The sequence below is a fragment of the Anolis sagrei genome, chromosome 1, assembly GCF_037176765.1.
Source record: "Anolis sagrei isolate rAnoSag1 chromosome 1, rAnoSag1.mat, whole genome shotgun sequence".
NCBI classification, from domain to species: Eukaryota; Metazoa; Chordata; class Lepidosauria; order Squamata; family Dactyloidae; genus Anolis; species Anolis sagrei.
In genome coordinates, this window is record NC_090021.1 from 340,524,843 (window position 1) to 340,541,888 (window position 17,046).

Genomic DNA, 17,046 nt, shown 5'->3' on the forward strand with positions numbered 1-17,046 from the left:
ATTGTCTTCTGCCATGTCAGCGTAGGAATATCAGTCTTCCAAAGGGGGGAAAAAGAGGAGGAGAAAATGTCAACTAAGATGGTAAAAGAACTGAAAATCAAGCGCTGAGGAACAGCTTAGGGCATGCATAGGCAAACTTTAGCCCTCCAGGTGTTTTGGACTTCAGCTCCCACAATTCCTAACAGCCTCAGGCCCCTTCCTTTCCTTTTCCTTTTCCGCTTAAGCAGTTGAGGGGGGAAAGGAAGGGCTCTGAGGCTGACAGTTGGAAGTCAAAACACCTGGAGGGTCCAAGTTTGTCCATCATGTATGCTCTAAGTCTAGAGATTACAAGACAAAGAAACTGATTCAGATTTCAAGAAAAGAGGTTTTACATGAGGAGTAACTTCTTCATTGTAAGAATAGTTCAGAAATGGAATGGACTGCTTAACAGATCTTTAAATTGATGTTGGATTAGGTAGCCCTTGGGGTCCCTTATATGACCTTTATGGTCTTAAGACATTTAGCTGTAACGAATACAATTTTCCTTTCTGTCCTTGTACAGTCAACACAGAAGCAAGCTGGACTGGCAAGTTAATTTTCTTCAGCACCAGTGAAATAGCTCAAAGGGTTGGACAGGAAGGTCCTTGCGGTCGCATCTAATTCTGTTTCTGCAATTCCAATAATAATAATAATAATAATAATAATAATAATAATTTATTTATATACCGCTCTATCTCCCCGAGGGACTCAGAGCGGTTCCCAGGTAACATCACAAAACATACAAAATAAAAAACAACATAACCATAAGATTAACAAAACAAAATATAAGCATTAAAATTGTCGCCATAACACACATGTATTAAAAAACATCCTGATGACAAGAGTCATTTGGCAGTGATAGATTCTCCATGTGCTAGAAAACAAAACTTTTCCCCTCCTCAACATGACATTATTTCCAATATTTAAACATGGCTCTTACTGGAATCTCTCCTCTCAGCCTTCTCTTCTCCAAGTTAAACATACCTAGCTAAACAGCTTCTCAGAAGGATTCATAGCTTCCAGACCTCTGACTATTTTGGTTGCCCTGTTCTGGATACCTTACAGCTTGTTGTTGTTAACTGCAATCAAGCTAACTTCAATTTATGGTAAACCCATGAGGAATAGCCGTCCTAGTACTCCTATCTTCAACAGTCCTGTTCAGGTATTGTAGGCTCAGGGCACCTATGGTTTCTCTCATTGAATCTATCCACTTGTAATGTAATCCTCTTCTCCTGTTGCCTTCTACCGTACCAACCATAGAATCAAAGAGTTGGAACACGCGGTTGTCTCTTATAGTGAGTCATCTCTTCTCATGGTATGTTCAAAGTAGGACAGCCTCAGTTTACTCATCTCCACTTGGCAACCCATTATTGGCATTTGCCACAGTAGAAGCTTTAGTCTGGGCACAAAGCTCTAAAAACTGCCTGAAATATGACCTACTGCTTTTTCTGTATCTCTGATGTCATCCTCACAAGGAGGTAAGTCAGCATACTCTACATACCTGAGACTTAAACACTGGGCTTCATCAAGGCATCTTTTGCCATAATTGAGTTGGAAGAGACCACAAGGGCTACCCAGTCCCCAAAAGGTCATGCTAAAATACTATAAAACTATGCCTTCCAATTCAATTCCTCATCTGATTACATCATCTTAGCTGTTCCTTGTTCACATTTCACTTTGAGTTTATTTGGTCATGCTGAAGTTCCAAACGCTTGCTCGAAGATCCAGGTTTTCACTCTTTTTCGAAAGGTCAGGGAGGAGGAACACACGCCCCCCAAACAGGAAGTTTAGCTTCACGACTATGTATGTTTTTACTAATTCCCTGCAGATAACTTGCTCCTATTTTTATCTCATTAGAGTTTTAGAATTGTTTTTATCCTATACATGTGGCCCGCCCATTGTTATTGCGATTGTGCCTATTGGAACGTTATTTTATGACTGTGTTTTTTTAATGTAATTTGATGGTGTTGTTTATTGTTTATGCTCTGGTTTTATTTTGTTGTATTATGTTGTCTGGGCTTGGCCCCATGTAAGCCGCTCCGAGTCCCCATTGGCGAGATGGTGGCAGGGTATAAGATTATTATTATTATTATTATTATTATTATTATTATTAAGGAGGGGCTGACCTAATATCCCTAGGCAAGGAGTTCCACAGCTGAGGGGCCAACACACAGAAGGCCTTGTCTCTTGTCACCGCCAGATGCGCCTGTGTATATACAGTGTACTGTTGAAGGCTCCTCTCACTTCCTGCAGAAGTGAGAGGATCTCTCTTGTCCTTTGCTGTGTACCATGCAGCTGTGGACAAGTCTACAGAGGGACCACCAAATCCAGCAGCATTGCCCAAACATGAACCAAGGAACATGAAAGGCACTGCAGACTACTTCAACCAGATAAGTCAGCCATAGCAGAGCACCTGATGAACCAACCTGGACACAGCATTTTGGCATTTGTGGAATTTTTGTTTTTGTCTGTTGGGGTGGACAGCCATGTTTTTCTCCATTTTCCTGTAAGTGAGGTTGTCTATTTTGTCCCAGTCCTGGGAATTCATCTTCTGGCTGATGTTGATATGGAGGTGCAGCAATTCCTTGTCTGTGTTTGCGAGTTCTTTGCGGATGGTGTGAATTCTCTCTCGTAAGAGGTTGCGTTCTAGGCGGTCATAGATCCGATGAGCCTGTGGTGTTTTGAAAGTCCTTTTGGCTGCGAGAAATTGTGGGATGGTATCTGTGTCTCTGCAGCATAGAAGGAACATCGGGGAGCACAGTAGATGTGCTTTCCTGGTCCTTAGTTTCTCCAATTTCCGTGTGTCTTGGAACAGTTTCTCCCCGTAGAGATGTTCAATGTATTGTCGAAGGCTTTCATGGCCGGAATCACTAGGTTCTTGTGGGTTTTTTTGGGCTATATGGCCATGTTCTAGAGGCATTTCTCCTGACAAATGTTACGTTCAACAAAGGACAAGAGGGATCCTCTCACCTCTGCAGGAGTCTACCGTATACCATGCAGCTGTGGACAAGTCTACATAGGGACCACCAAATGCAGCACCCAAACACGAATCAAGGAACATGAAAGGCACTGCAGACTCCTTCAACCAGAGAAGTCAGCCATAGTAGAGCACCAGAGTAGAACCATAGTAGAACCAGCCTGGACACAGCATATTATTTGAGAACACAGAAGTGCTGGACCACTCTCACAACCACCATGTCAGGCTACACAGAGAAGCCATTGAAATCCACAAGAAGCACGTGGACAATTTCAACAGAAAGGAGGAAACCATGAAGATGAACAAAATCTGGCTACCAGTATTAAAAAAACTCTAAAATTATAACAGCAAAACAGCAGAGAGGAAACAACCAGGCACAGATTAACACCTCCCAGCAAGAGATTTTCCCAGGCTCAGGCAGGCCTTCAAATGCTAATGAAGGTGATCAGCTAAACATTCACACCTAACTGCAGCAAGGAAGAGCTCCTTGCCCCACCCCAGCCATTCCCCAGATATATAAACCCATTTTCCTAGTTCCAACAGACCCCAATATTTATTTATTTATTTATTTGGGGCTCTTGTACCCCGCCCTTCTCACCCCGAAGGGGACCCAGGGCAGCTTACAGCTGCAAGGCGCACTTAGACGCCTGCCACACAAAACAATCATCACAAAAGTACAACAATACAAGTTTCCACAATTGAGCCATTATCCCAATAAAATTAATAAAATGATAAAATCAATAAAACAATACAAACCTAGTTCTTCCTCCTACCCATCAGTGTACACTAACTCAAAGATCTGTTTTTGATTCCACTTCGACAATCCTGCTGATCTTACACATCTGATTGTCACTACCTCTGAGGATGCTTGCCATAGATGCAGGCGAAACGTCAGGAGAAATGCCTCTAGAACATGGCCATACAGCCCGAAAAAACTACAACAACCCCTGTGTATATACACCTATACATGTATAAATCTAAGAAATTTGGGTTTGGCAATTTTAATATGAAACGGAGTTTTTTTCTAAGCCATTGTCTAGGCCAGGCCTGGGCCATTGAAATACACAAGAAGCATGTGAACAATTTCAACAGAAAGGAGGAAACCATGAAGATGAACAAAATCTGGCTACCAGTATTAAAAAAACTCTAAAATTATAACAGCAAAACAACAGAGAGGAAACAAACAAGGACATCTAATCACCTCTCAACAAAAGTTTGCTCTAGGCACTGTCAGGCCATTATATACTAATCAAGGTGATCAGTTGAAACATTCACACCTAGCTCCAGCAGACAAGAGTCCTTTGTCCCACCCTGATCATTCCACAGATATATAAACCCATTGTCCTAGTTCCAACAGACCTCACAACCTCTGAGGATGCTTGCCATAGATGCAGGCGAAACGTCAGGAGAGAATGCCTCTAGAACATGGCCATATAGCCCGAAAAAACCTACAAGAACCTATAGATGTATACCACGAAGAAGCAAGCCTGGGTTTGGCGATTTTAAAAAGAAAGGGGTTTTATCTCTAAGCCATTGTCTAGGCCAACTTGGGCCCTCCCTCCCTCCAGGTGTTTTGGACTCCAACTCCCACAATTCCTAACTCCAGGTAGGCTGTGAGGAACTGTGGGAATTGGAGTCCAAAACAGCTGGAAGGCCCAAATTAGCCCAGGCCTGGCTTAGGCCTTGAAGCCTCCATGAAGGTTGGTTTCAAGGCCTTGTCAACGCTGTCAAAAGAGAAGCCCGGGCCCTCAAGTAGGAGGCTGGGAAGGGAGGAGGAAGGGTACTTACTAAGGGGAGGAAGCCCCTCCAGGAGGGAGAGGAAGGAGAGAAGGGCAGGAGGGCCGGGTCGCAGGACTCACCTCAGCAAGGCCGCTCTCCTTCTGTCAACATCCGCCTCTGCCTCACAAAGGAAGTCCCGCCCCTTCGCCGGCGCACAAAAGGGCCCCGGGTAGCACAGCGCTCCCCCTGGAGGAGCGGAGGGGAAGCGCACCCTCAAAAGACTTCATATCCCAGCATGCCTCGCTATTAAATCAAAGTGGCTGAGGCTTCTGGGAGATGGAGTCCAAAGCATGTGCAGGTTCCCCCTTGAAACATCACAAACACTGAAATGTGGAAAATCTTATTATTATTATTATTATTATTATTATTATTATTATTATTATTACTACTACTATTATTTGAAACACAACAAGATGAGTCCACAGCAAACAAGATTGCTGGCTATATTATTATTATTATTATTATTATTATTATTTCCATATGCACCACAAATTATTATGATCCTTATAATTGGGTTGTTGTAGGTTTTTTCGGGCTATATGGACATGAACTAGAGGCATTCTCTCCTGCATTTATGGCAAGCATCCTCAGAAGTAGTGAGTTCTGTTGGAACTAGGGAAATTGGGTTTAGATATCTATGGAAGGACAGGGTGGGACAAAGGACTCTTGTCTGCTGGAGCTAGGTGTGAATGTTTCAACTGATCACCTTCATTAGCATTTGAAGGCCTGGCTGAGCCTGGGAAAATGTTTTGTTGAGAGGTGTTAAGATGTGCCTGCCTGTTTTTCTCTCTGCTGTTTTTGCTGTTGTAATTTTAGAGTTTTTTAATACTGGTACCCAGAATTTTTTCATTTTCATGGTCTCTTCCTTTCTGAAACGAGGCACATCTTAACACCTCTCAACAGGGGATTTTCCCAGGCTCAGCCAGGCCTTCAAATGCTAATGAAGGTGGTCAGTTGAAATATTCACACCTAAATGCAGCAGAGAAGAGCTCTTTGCCCCACCCCAGCCATTCCATAGATAAATAAACCCATTTTACCCAGTTCCAACAGGCCTCACTACCTCTGAGGATGCTTGCCATAGATGCAGGCGAAACGTCAGGGGAAATGCCGCTAGAACATGGCCCTAAAGCCCGAAAAAACCTACAAGAACCTAGTCTCTTCCAACTCTTGGATTCTATGATTCTATGGTTCATCAGGCAATGACTTAGACAGCCCTGCGGGAGGAGGGGAGGTGGCTTGGAAGAGCCGGAAGCGGAAGTGGCTGCTTGAGGGCGGGTGCGCGCGCAGTCGGGCGGGAAGTTCAGCCTGCTGGTTGAGAGAGAGGATGCGGCTCTCCTGCGAGGTGTCTGTGGCCAGCCGGCTGCTCCCTTCGGCGGGGCTGCGGGGACCAGGACGCGCTCTCCGGGCCGTGCTCGCCCTCGGGAAGGCCGCCGGAGGAGGAGAAAGGGGGCGCGGGGCCCGGCTCCTGCTCAGCACCGCCCGGCACAGGCCCGGATCCCACTACCAGGTAGGCCGCCCTTGACCAAGAGGCCCAGCAAAGGCCTTCATGGAATCATACAGTTGGGAGAGACCTCCTGGGCCATCATCCAGTCCAACCCCATTCTGCTAAGAAGCAGGAATATTGCATTCAAAGCACCCCTGACAGATGGCCATCCAGCCTCTGTTTAAAAGCCTCCAAAGAAGGAGCCTCCACCACACTCCGGGGCAGAGAGTTCCACTGCTGAACAGCTCTCACAGTCAGGAGGTTCTTCCTCATGTTTAGGTGGAATCTCCTCTCTTGTAGTTTGAAGCCATTGTTCCATCGCGTCCTAGTCTCCAGGGAAGCAGAAAACAAGCTTGCTCCCTCCTCCTCCCTGTGGCTTCCTCTCACATATTTATACATAGCTCTCATCATGTCTCCTCTCAACCTTCTCTTCTTCAGGCTAAACATGCCCAGCTCCTTAAGCCGCTCCTCATACGGCTTGTTCTCCAGACCCTTGATCATTTTAGTCGCCCTCCTCTGGACACATTCCAGTTTAGAGTCAATATTTTCACCACCAGTACATTAGAATCAAAGAGTTGGAAGAGACCTCCTGGGCCATCCAGTCCAACCCCATTCTGCCAAGAAGCAGGAATATTGCATTCAAATCACCCCTGACAAATGGCCATCCAGCCTCTGTTCAAAAGCTTCCAAAGAAGGAGCCTCCACTACACTCCGGGGCAGAGAGTTCCACTGCTTAACAGCTCTCACAGTCAGGAAGTTCTTCCTCATGTTCAGATGGAATCTCCTCTCTTGTAGTTTGAAGCCATTGTTCCCTTGCGTCCTAGTCTCCAAGGAAGCAGAAAACAAGCTTGCTCCCTCCTCCTCCCTGTGGCTTCCTCTCACATATTTCTACATAGCTCTCATCATGTCTCCTCTCAATCTTCTCTTCTTCAGGCTAAACATGCCCAGCTCCTTAAGCCGCTCCTCATAGGGCTTGTTCTCCATCTGTCAGGGGTGCTTTGAATGTGATCTGCCTGCTTCTTGGAAGAATGGGGTTGGACTGGATGGCCCACCAGGTCTCTTCCAACTCTATGATTCTATGTCTCCTGGTTCCTATGCTGTTCCTTACCCCAAGTTGCCCAGCTGCTATATATCTATTACTATTATTATATTATTATGTTTATTTATACCCTGTTTTATCTCCCCCAGAGGGAGATATGTGTCTATTACTATATATTATTACATTATATTTAGGGGGCCCTGGTGGTGCAGTGGGTTAAACCGCTGAGCTGCTAAACTTACTGACTGAAAGGTTGGCAGTTTGAATCCTGGAAGCAGGATGAGCTCCCACTGTTATGCCCAGCTCCTGCCAACCTAGCAGTTCAGAAACATGCCAATGTGAGTAGATCAATAGGTACTGCTCCGGCGGGAAGGTAACGACACTCCATGCAGTCATGCTAGCCACATGACCTCGGAGGTGTCTACGGACAACGCTGGCTCTTCGGCTTTGAAATGGGAGATGAGCACCAACCCCCAGATTCGGACATGATTGGACTTAATGTTAGGGGAAAACATTTACTTTGATTGTTATATATATATATATACACACATACACACACACACACACACACACATACATACCCTGCTTTATCTCTCCCGAAGGGGGTCCAAAGCAGCTATGTATATATTATTATATATTAGATTCTTATCAAACCTGTCCCTCAAAGTCAAAACTGTGGCTGTTGAGGGAGGATTGTGTTCTTTGCCTAATAAAACTATGGAATCCATGGGATTGCCCTCAGTCTACAGAGAATATGAAGGCACATTCGCATGGCTGCAAGCATTTGGCATGTTTATTTTTAGATTTATGGATCTATTGTGTCCTTTTCTCTTGAAACAGCTGAGAGAGAATGTGGAGCACCTTTTTACCAAGTTTGTGGAGGAAGGAAAAGCTACGGTGAGGCTGAAAGAACCAGCTGTGGACCTCCATATCAGCAAGGTAATACCACACCAGGAAGGCCCTCTGTGCTCTAACACTGTGAACCACCCGGAGACCCCTTCGGGGTTGAGAAGGACAGTGTTCAAATACCGCAAACAAAATAATAATAAGACTGCATTGCTTCTGTTGGAACTTTAATCAATTGAGTTGGCTTTGTTCTTGCAGGCACTGTTTAATTTTGAGATGATCATATGAATTCAGCGCCACTGTGACTATTTGTTAATTGTGATGGAGATGATGCTAAACAAAGTTGTATTGCCTTCTTTCCCTACTAATTTCCAAAAATTGGCCTCCTGGTGCTCTTGTGTATGTTTGCCTCATGATTCAAAAAGTACTGGCAAGCTTACAGAAAAAAGGAGAGAGATGGGGTGGAAATGTCCATTTATCTATAATAACCTGGATTGTTATACTGCAGTTAATGCTGCTATTTATTTATTTAGAACTTTTATGTACCGGTTTTCTCACCTCCGACGAGGGACTTGGGCCGGTTTACAACAGAGGAGTTCATACACGATAGTTAAAACATCACATCCTATAAAACTCTATATAAAACACATTAAAGTACAATCATATAATTACATAAGGTCAAGTCGTCAGAATAAAATCATAATTCATCACCATCCGTCCGTGTGGTCAAGGGTTATTGACACATTCATCAAATGCCAGGTTCCAGAGCCAGATTTTCACCAACTTTCTAAAGGTCAGGAGAGAAGGGACAGTTCTAATCTCCAATGGGAAAGAGTTCCAGAGCCGAGGGGCCACCACTGAGAAGGCCCTGTCCCTCGTCCAGATGCACCTGCGAGGCCCCTCCAGACGATCTTAACAATCTTGATGGTTCATAGGGGAGAATCCGTTCGGACAGGTAAACTGGGCCAGAGTTGTTTAGGGATTTATAGGTCAACACCAGCACTTTGAATTGTGCTCGGAAGCTAATTGGCAGCCAGTGGAGCTGGCGCAACAGAGGAGTAGTGTGCTCCCTGTACCCCGCTCCTGTTAGTAATCTGGCTGCCGCTCGTTGGACTAATTGCAGCTTCTGGGCAGTCTTCAGAGGCAACCCTACGTAGAGAGCGTTGTAGTAGTCTATATGGGATGTAACCAGAGCATGGACCACCGTGGCCAAGTCAGACTTCCCAAGGTACGGGAGCAGCAAGTTTTGCTAGACAGACCAAATGTTGTACACTGAGTTTTAACATTGTACACTGACAAGCATTGACAAAGCTTAGCGCTCAAAAGGACAAATTAACATATCCAACCATTGCTAAGGTTGTTTCTATTTTACAAAGCCTCCTGCTTCTCAATCAGTCAGAAGTAGTCAAGACAAATCAATGAAAAAAGTGAACCTGCAATTGTTGATGGTCTCCTTGTGGAGACAAAAAGCAGGGTATAAAGAAACATAAGAGTAATAATGGTGTGCTATTTTTCCTGCAGGCCAATGTCAGCCAGCTGAAGACCTTCCTGTCTGCGGTGAAGCTGGCTCACCGAGGCTCTGACGAGGAAAGCTTGCCGCTCTCCACCTTGGTTCCCCCAAAGGCTTCTGAGGTTGAGAAGCCAAAGACGAAGATGACCATCACTTCAAGGAAAGACTATCCTTTGACCCGGAACTTCCCGTACTCCCTGGAGCACCTCCAGGCCTCCTACTGCAAACTTGCCCGCGTCGACATGCGCATGCTTTGCCTGAAAAGCCTCCGGAAACTGGACCTGAGCCACAATCGGATTAAAACACTTCCGGCGACGATTGGGGACCTGGTGTACCTTCAGGAGCTGAACCTTCAGGACAACCAGCTGGAGTCCTTTGGGGTGGCCCTGTGCCACTCCACCCTGCGGAAGTCTCTCCAGTCCCTGGACCTCAGCCAGAACAAGATCAGGGCCCTTCCGGCACAGTTCTGCCAGCTGCGGGAGCTCATCCACCTGAAGTTGGATGACAACCACCTTGTCCGGCTGCCCTTCAAGATCGGGCAGCTGAGCCAACTCCGCTTCTTGTCTGTGGCTCGGAACAAGCTCCCCTTTTTGCCCAGCGAGTTTGTGAAGCTCTCCCTCGAGAGCCTGGATTTGTTTGGCAACCCTTTTGAGCAGCCCACTCCTCTCCTTCCCCAAATGCAGCTAGAAATACCCTTGACTTTATTAGAATATGCCGCAAGAGCAACAGTCAATTACAGGTAAAGGTGGAGGGACTGTCTCTGAACCCTAGGAAGGATAATAACACCTCTTCTCCTTCTCAAATGTAGATTTAAAGCATTTTAAACTGGGAATAATGGCGATACCTACTTGGAGTGTTTCCTGAGAATATGCAGACTTTTGTCTTTACACTCTCAACTCCTGCAGTTTTCATCAGGATTGCTGGTCAGGATAGGGAACCTTTATTTATTTATTTATTTATTTATTTATTTATTTATTTATTTATTGCAGTTACTTATACCCCACCCTTCTCACCCCCAAGGGGGGACTCCGGGCGGCTTACAAACAAAGGCACAAATTCGATGCCTGTCAAAATATACAGCATATATAAAACAGTATAAACATTTAACAACATTAAAACACATCACTACATAATATAATAAAAACAATTTCATGCACAGTGAGATTCAGAGTTCCGAAATGTCCATTCATTCCAACAATTCCTGCTCATCAATGGGTCCTTATTTTAGCTGCCAGAATGTCCAAAAGCTTGGTCCCAAATCCAGGTCTTCAGCTTCTTTCTGAACGACAGAAGGGAGGTCGCTGATCTGATCTCCCCGGGGAGTGAGTTCCATAGGTGAGGGGCCACCACCGAGAAGGCCCTGCTCCTCGTCCCCGCCAGCCTCACTTGAGATAGAGGCGGGGTCGAGAGCAGGGCCTCCCCAGATGATCTTAAACTCCGAGGTGGGACGTAGAGGGAGATCCGTTCGGACAAATACACTGGGCCGGAACTGTATAGGGTTTTGTAGGTTAAAACCAGCACTTTGAATTGTGCTCGGAATTGGATCGGCAGCCAGTGGAGCTGATGTAACAGGGGGGTGGTGTGCTCCCTGTACGTCGCTCCGGTGAGCAATCTGGCTGCTTCCCGCTGTAACCTCACCTCCATCAGGCTCTCCTAAGCAGTATTTCTGGAGGGCTGGGTAATTGTTCCATTGCAGCTGTAAGTGTGGGGGGCAGACCACAGGCAGGTTGAGAACTGGCTAGGGCTCCTTTTACACTGCCATATAATCCAGATTACCATATCAGATAATCCACATTGTCTGTTATGAACTTGATTATATGACTACACTGCCAGATAATCCAATTTGAAGCAGATAATCTGGATTACAGTGTAGAAGGGGCTTGGGTGCCTTGGAGACAGTACTGTGCTGAACTGTCTACTGCATGGGTGTGATGAGAGCTAATCTGTTACACGTTTTACAATAGCTGGTGGACAAGTAAGAATACAGAGTTCTCAGGCAGGAGGGTTTAGCCCAGTGGTTCTCAACCTTCCTAATGCCATGACCCCTTAATACAGTTCCTCATGTTGTGTTGACCCCCAACCATAACATTACTTTTGTTGCTACTTCAAAACTATAATTTTGCTATTGTTATGAATCGTAATGTAAATATCTGATATGCAAGATGTATTTTCATTCACTGGACCAAATTTGGCACCAATATCCAATACACCCAAATTTGAATACCAGTGGGGTTGGACAGGGATTGATTTTGTCATTTGGGGGTTGTAGGTTTATAGTTCATCTACAATCAAAGAGTATTCTGAATTCCACCAATGATGGAATTGAATCAAACTTGGCACACAGAACCCCCATGACCAAGAGAAAATACTGGGAAGGTCTGGTTGATATTGACCTTGAGTTTTTGGAGTTGTAGTTCACCTACATCCAGAGAACAATGTGGACTCGAGCAATGATGGATCTGGATCAAACTTGGCACAAATACTCAATATGCCCAAATGTGAACACTGGGAGAGTTTGGAGAAAATAGAACTTGCCATTTGGGAGTTGTAGTTGTTGGGATTTATAGTTCACCTACAATCAAAGAGCATTCTGAACCCCACCGATAGAATTGGACCAAACTTTCCACACAGAACTCCCATGACCAACAGAAAATACTATGTTTTCTGATGGTCTTTGGTGACGCCTCTGACACCCCCTCATGACCCCCACAGGGGTCCCGACCCCCAGGTTGAGAAACACTGGTTTAGCCACACACAGCAGAGGAATCTCCACAATAGTCAGTAATTTGAAGCTGTTGAAATTAACTTTTCTTCAGTCCCAAGTACAGGCAGCTTTCCATATTCACTGGGGCTGGAGCCATAGAACCCCAGCAAAAGTGGGGAAAACACAAATTTTAAAAACCCGTATATATTATTTTACTTGAGGAGAACACTTCTCCAGGAATTTCTCCTCTCTCCAGTGTGACTGGTCAACCTTCTTTAGTGGGGTTTCACTGGAGGACTTAGATTTCTAGAGCGACTATATTAATCAAATATATGAGTAATCAAATCTGCAAAAATTAAACCTGCAAATGTGTAGGTCCGTACTAGGTTTTGGATGTTATACCTTTCAAGGGGGGAGGGACACAGAACTTTGTAGATTACTTTATAGAGGGCAACGGGTGGGATGCAAGTAATTGTGGTGTGGGATGGGATAGCTGTAAGTCAGAAAGGACTGGAACGACAATGGGGTAATTCATAGAATCATAGAATCAAAGATTTGGAAGAGACCTCCTGGGCCATCCAGTCCAACCCCATTCTGCCAAGAAGCAGGAATATTGCATTCAAATCACCCCTGACAGATGGCCATCCAGCCTCTGTTTAAAAGCTTCCAAAGAAGGAGCCTCCACCACACTCCGGGGCAGAGAGTTCCACTGCTGAACGGCTCTCACAGTCAGGAAGTTCTTCCTCATGTTCAGATGGAATCTCCTCTCTTGTAGTTTGAAGCCATTGTTCCGCATCCTAGTCTCCAGGGAAGCAGAAAACAAGCTTGCTCCCTCCCTCCTCCCTGTGGCTTCCTCTCACATATTTATACATGGCTATCATATCTCCTCTCAGCCTTCTCTTCTTCAGGCTAAACATGCCCAGCTCCTTAAGCCGCTCCTCATAGGGCTTGTTCTCCAGACCTTTTATCATTTTAGTTGCTCTCCTCTGGACACATTCCAGCTTGTCAATATCTCTCTTGAATTGTGGTGCCCAGAACTGGACACAATATTCCAGATGTGGTCTAACCAAAGCAGAATAGAGGGGTAGCATTACTTCCCTAGATCTAGACACTATGCTCCTATTGATGCAGGCCAGAATCCCATTGTCTTCTTTTGCCGCCACATCACATTGTTGGCTCATGTTTAACTTGTTGTCCACAAGGACTCCAAGACCTTTTTCACACGTACTGCTCTCGAGCCAGGCATCTCCCATTTTGTATCTTTGCATTTCGTTTTTCCTGCCAAAGTGGAGTATCTTGCATTTGTCACTGTTGCATGATTAGTGGGTCTGGATGTTGTGCTGGGTGGGACGCCTGCCGTTTTCCAATCCAACAGCCTTGGAGAGCTGCACAGAGGCCTGTCCCATTTTACAACTGTGCTATACCGTTGGCCCTCCACACTCGTGGTTTGACTTTTGCAGATTTGGTTATTCACAGACCTGATTAAAATATTCTTTCTAGAAATCTATAAGTCTTTCAGTGCGACTCTGTGGTCAGTGTTGACATCGGAGGACTTAGGAATTCCTTGAGAGCACACCTCTTTATGTTTATGTTTTTATGGTTAGATACAATTTTATTATTTGTGACTTTGTGTGATTTTACGTTTTATTTATAATCTGTTGTTTGATGTCAATTGGCATTGGGATTGTAATCTGCCCTGAGTCCCCTTGGGGAGATAGGGCGGAATATAAAGTATTTTAAACTGTTTTTTATACTGTGTTATGGTAGCATGGAATTTCTGCTGTTCTTGTTGTGAACCGCTGTGAGTCGCCTAAGGGCTGAGAACAGCGGTATACAAATAAAGTAAATAAATAAATTATTATTATTATTATTATTATTATTATTTACTCTCATGGCAGCCCTAACTCCAATGAATGTGGGGGACTGAATCATATGAGCAATGTTGCCAGAAGGCTTTAGTTGTTTCCTTTGCCTTCTTGATAATATGGACTGTGCTTGTTATCTATTTAAAAGCTGTGCTTTAAATTTTCATCATGCAGAGAGGGGTTTTTTTTAATTTTTTTTTATTTATTTATTTCTGTTGCTTCTACCCCGCCCTTCTCACCCCGGGGGGGGGGGGGGGACGGGACTCAGGGCGGCTTACACAAGCAAGGCACAATTCGATGCCCGCATTACATACAGCAAGGAACAACAACATCAGTTAACGACAGCAATTTTAGCAATAAACAACAATTAACAATTACCTGTTGGTGATAAAGTTAGTGCTTTTTAGTAGGTGTGTTTTGGGGTGGAAGTTACGTCAAAGAATCTCATGAAGAGACCCCAAGAGTCATCAATTCCAATCTGGTTCTTTCAGATAGGAATCTACCATGCCTCTAGCACAGGCATGGGCCAACTTTGGCCCTCATCCAGGTGTTTTGGGCTTCAGCTCCCACAATTCCTAACAGCCTACCATGCTAAAGAAGGCATAGGCCAACAGGTGCTAGGAATTGTGGGAGTTGAAATCCAAAATACTTGGAGGAGGACCAAAATTGGCCCATGTCTTCTCTAGCATGGTAGTTCAGGGCTTCCAAGTGTTGTATAGTGTTTGAGAGAATTGAACCATGCATTCACTCCCAGCCTTGGTTCTTTTGCAGGATCCCCTACGGCCCTCACCTCCTTCCCTCCCACCTCTGCGTTGACCTAGACCTGGCCAAGACCTGTCCCTGTGGGCGCTCCTGCTTGAACTGCTTCATCCAGACCACGCTGACCATGAACCTGCACAGCGTGGCCCACACCGTGGTCCTAGTGGACAACATGGGCGGCACCGAGGCCCCCCTCCTCTGCTTCTTCTGCTCCCTGACCTGCTACTCCTGCTTCCTGGACAGACACCTGCGAAGCAACAGCAACGGCCGGGGGCCCTGAGCACAGGCCTCCCTCCTCTCTCCCCTTCACCTTCTGCACATGCTCCAGTGCCTCTCTGCTGACCCTGAGGATTCCCTACTTGGTTTCCCACAGATTGTTAGCAGGATACAGGAAACACTCTATGTTTGGGTTCGATTGAGGTCTGATGTGTGTATTTGCAGCCCAAAGGACAACATTGCCTGGGGACCCCAAGGTTATCCATCACCCTATGCTACATGGGACTCTGTTGAGTAAGGAACGCTGGGTCAGGTCCAGGTATCAAAGCACAATGAGTCAGAACGAGAGAGCAAGCTAATCTCCTTTTACATCATCTTAAAAGAGGAAGGAAAGGGAGCTTGGCATTTCAACAATGCAACTCAGATGAAGAAACTAAGTTTGTTGAAGAGAGAACAAGGCAATTTAGGGCTCTCTAGATATTGCTCGATCCTCATCTCCCACCATTAAATTGGTTTGCGGTCCAATCAAACCACTTCCCCCCTGGCTTGTTTCTCTTCCCTGAAACTGCCGTTTGCCTACTGGGATTCCTTGCTCTTGGTGGCAAGTGTATGTGTCCCTTCATCCACACCACTGAGTGGTTGGTCCTTTGGCCCTCTCAAAACTACGCTCCAACCAAGAATATAATGACTTGTCCTTGTTAGAAGTGGGAAGTCTCAGTAGCACGTCTCGAAGGCCTCTTCTACACTGCCATATAAAATCCAGATTATCTGATTTAAACCGGATTATTTGGCAGTGTAGACTCATAATCAAGTTCAAAACAGATGTGTCTTATCTGATTTGATAATCTGGATTATATGGCAGTGTAGAAGCAGCCTAGGGGCCCTTCCACATAGCCCTATATCCCAGAATATCAAGGCAGAAAATCCCACATTATCAGAGTGTGGACTCAGATAAATCAGTTCAAAGCAGATATTGTGGGATTTTCTGCCTTGATATTCTGGGATATAGGGCTGTGTGGAAGGGCCCGAAGATAGATCAAACAGGGCCCACAATGTTTAGAAGCCTCGCTGGCTTGGAATGAAAGGTGTTCTGTTTGCATAGCAACAGAACTCAAGGCTTCAAACATTTGAGTTCTATTTACATCATAGTTGAAGACCTAGAGACCTTCCGCTCAGCCCTATATCCCAGAACATCAAGGCAGAAAATCCCACAATATCTGCTTTGAATTGGGTTATCTGAGCCCACACTCAGCTATTCTGGGATATAGGGTTGTGTGGAAGGGCTCCTAATCCTTGAACATGATGCTCTTGCTGAACATGTACCAGTTTTATGTTATATGTTTCTGCAATGTTTATTTAAAAAATCCTTGCCTTAAAACACATCCAATCAATGTTTACTGACAGATTGATGCAAAACTATTACATGCAGAGGTATTTGGGAATGGCTTCCTGACTAATCCTCCAGGCAGCTCTGCAAAAATTATCTTATTTGATTACAAAATAAAATATGCAAAAATTCAGGGGTTGTGTGCTGTCCTTTGTGTGGTTTCTGCTTGTCTGTTGCCTTCCTGAAGACTTATTTGGGCAAGGAGTGGGTCTCTTGGTGGCCAGGGACAGGAAATGTGGAAAAAGTTGAGTGGTGGAAAGAGGATGGGGGAAGAGGGGGGGAAATGGGAGGAGGAGGAGGGAAGAGGAAAGGATGGAAGGACAGGAGGAAGGAGGTAGATCAGGCATGGGCAAACTTTGGCCCTCAAGGTGTTTTGGACTTCAATTCCCACAATTCCTTACAGCCTTGGGCCCCTTTTTCTTCCTCAGCTGCTTTAGCTGTAGATCAGGCATGGGCAAACTTG

At 45.2% G+C, this 17,046-nt stretch overlaps 2 protein-coding genes across 2 annotated transcripts in view; one reads left to right on the forward strand and one right to left on the reverse strand.

The window, feature by feature from the left end:
- The window catches only part of KLHDC2 (kelch domain containing 2), a 23,454-nt gene extending 18,540 nt beyond the window's left edge, over nucleotides 1-4,914 (reverse strand). Inside the window, exons 1-2 of the mRNA XM_060752770.2 lie at nucleotides 4,855-4,914; nucleotides 1-35 (exon numbers count right to left, since the gene is read on the reverse strand). The exon at nucleotides 1-35 is cut by the window's left edge and continues 138 nt beyond it. Of these exons, the coding sequence (XP_060608753.2) occupies nucleotides 1-15 (15 nt within the window). The 5' untranslated portion in view covers nucleotides 16-35; nucleotides 4,855-4,914. The remainder of the gene's footprint in view (nucleotides 36-4,854) is intronic.
- A 1,146-nt stretch (nucleotides 4,915-6,060) lies between these two features.
- On the forward strand, nucleotides 6,061-15,541 carry LRR1 (leucine rich repeat protein 1). Its single transcript, XM_060752739.2, has 4 exons — nucleotides 6,061-6,281; nucleotides 8,137-8,235; nucleotides 9,664-10,391; nucleotides 14,993-15,541. Exons 1-4 carry the CDS (start codon nucleotides 6,099-6,101, stop codon nucleotides 15,258-15,260), a joined length of 1,278 nt encoding a protein of 425 aa, XP_060608722.2. The 5' UTR covers nucleotides 6,061-6,098; the 3' UTR covers nucleotides 15,261-15,541.
- The last annotated feature ends 1,505 nt before the right edge of the window (nucleotides 15,542-17,046 follow it).

Excerpts from the sequence above, each read along its gene's own strand:
- LRR1 (XM_060752739.2), top strand. The coding sequence starts at position 6,099 with ATGCGGCTCTCCTGCGAGGTGTCTGTGGCCAGCCGGCTGCTCCCTTCG. Across the intron at positions 6,282-8,136 it reads GGCCCGGATCCCACTACCAG|CTGAGAGAGAATGTGGAGCA; the intron begins GTAGGCCGCCCT and ends CTCTTGAAACAG. Across the intron at positions 10,392-14,992 it reads AGAGCAACAGTCAATTACAG|GATCCCCTACGGCCCTCACC; the intron begins GTAAAGGTGGAG and ends GTTCTTTTGCAG.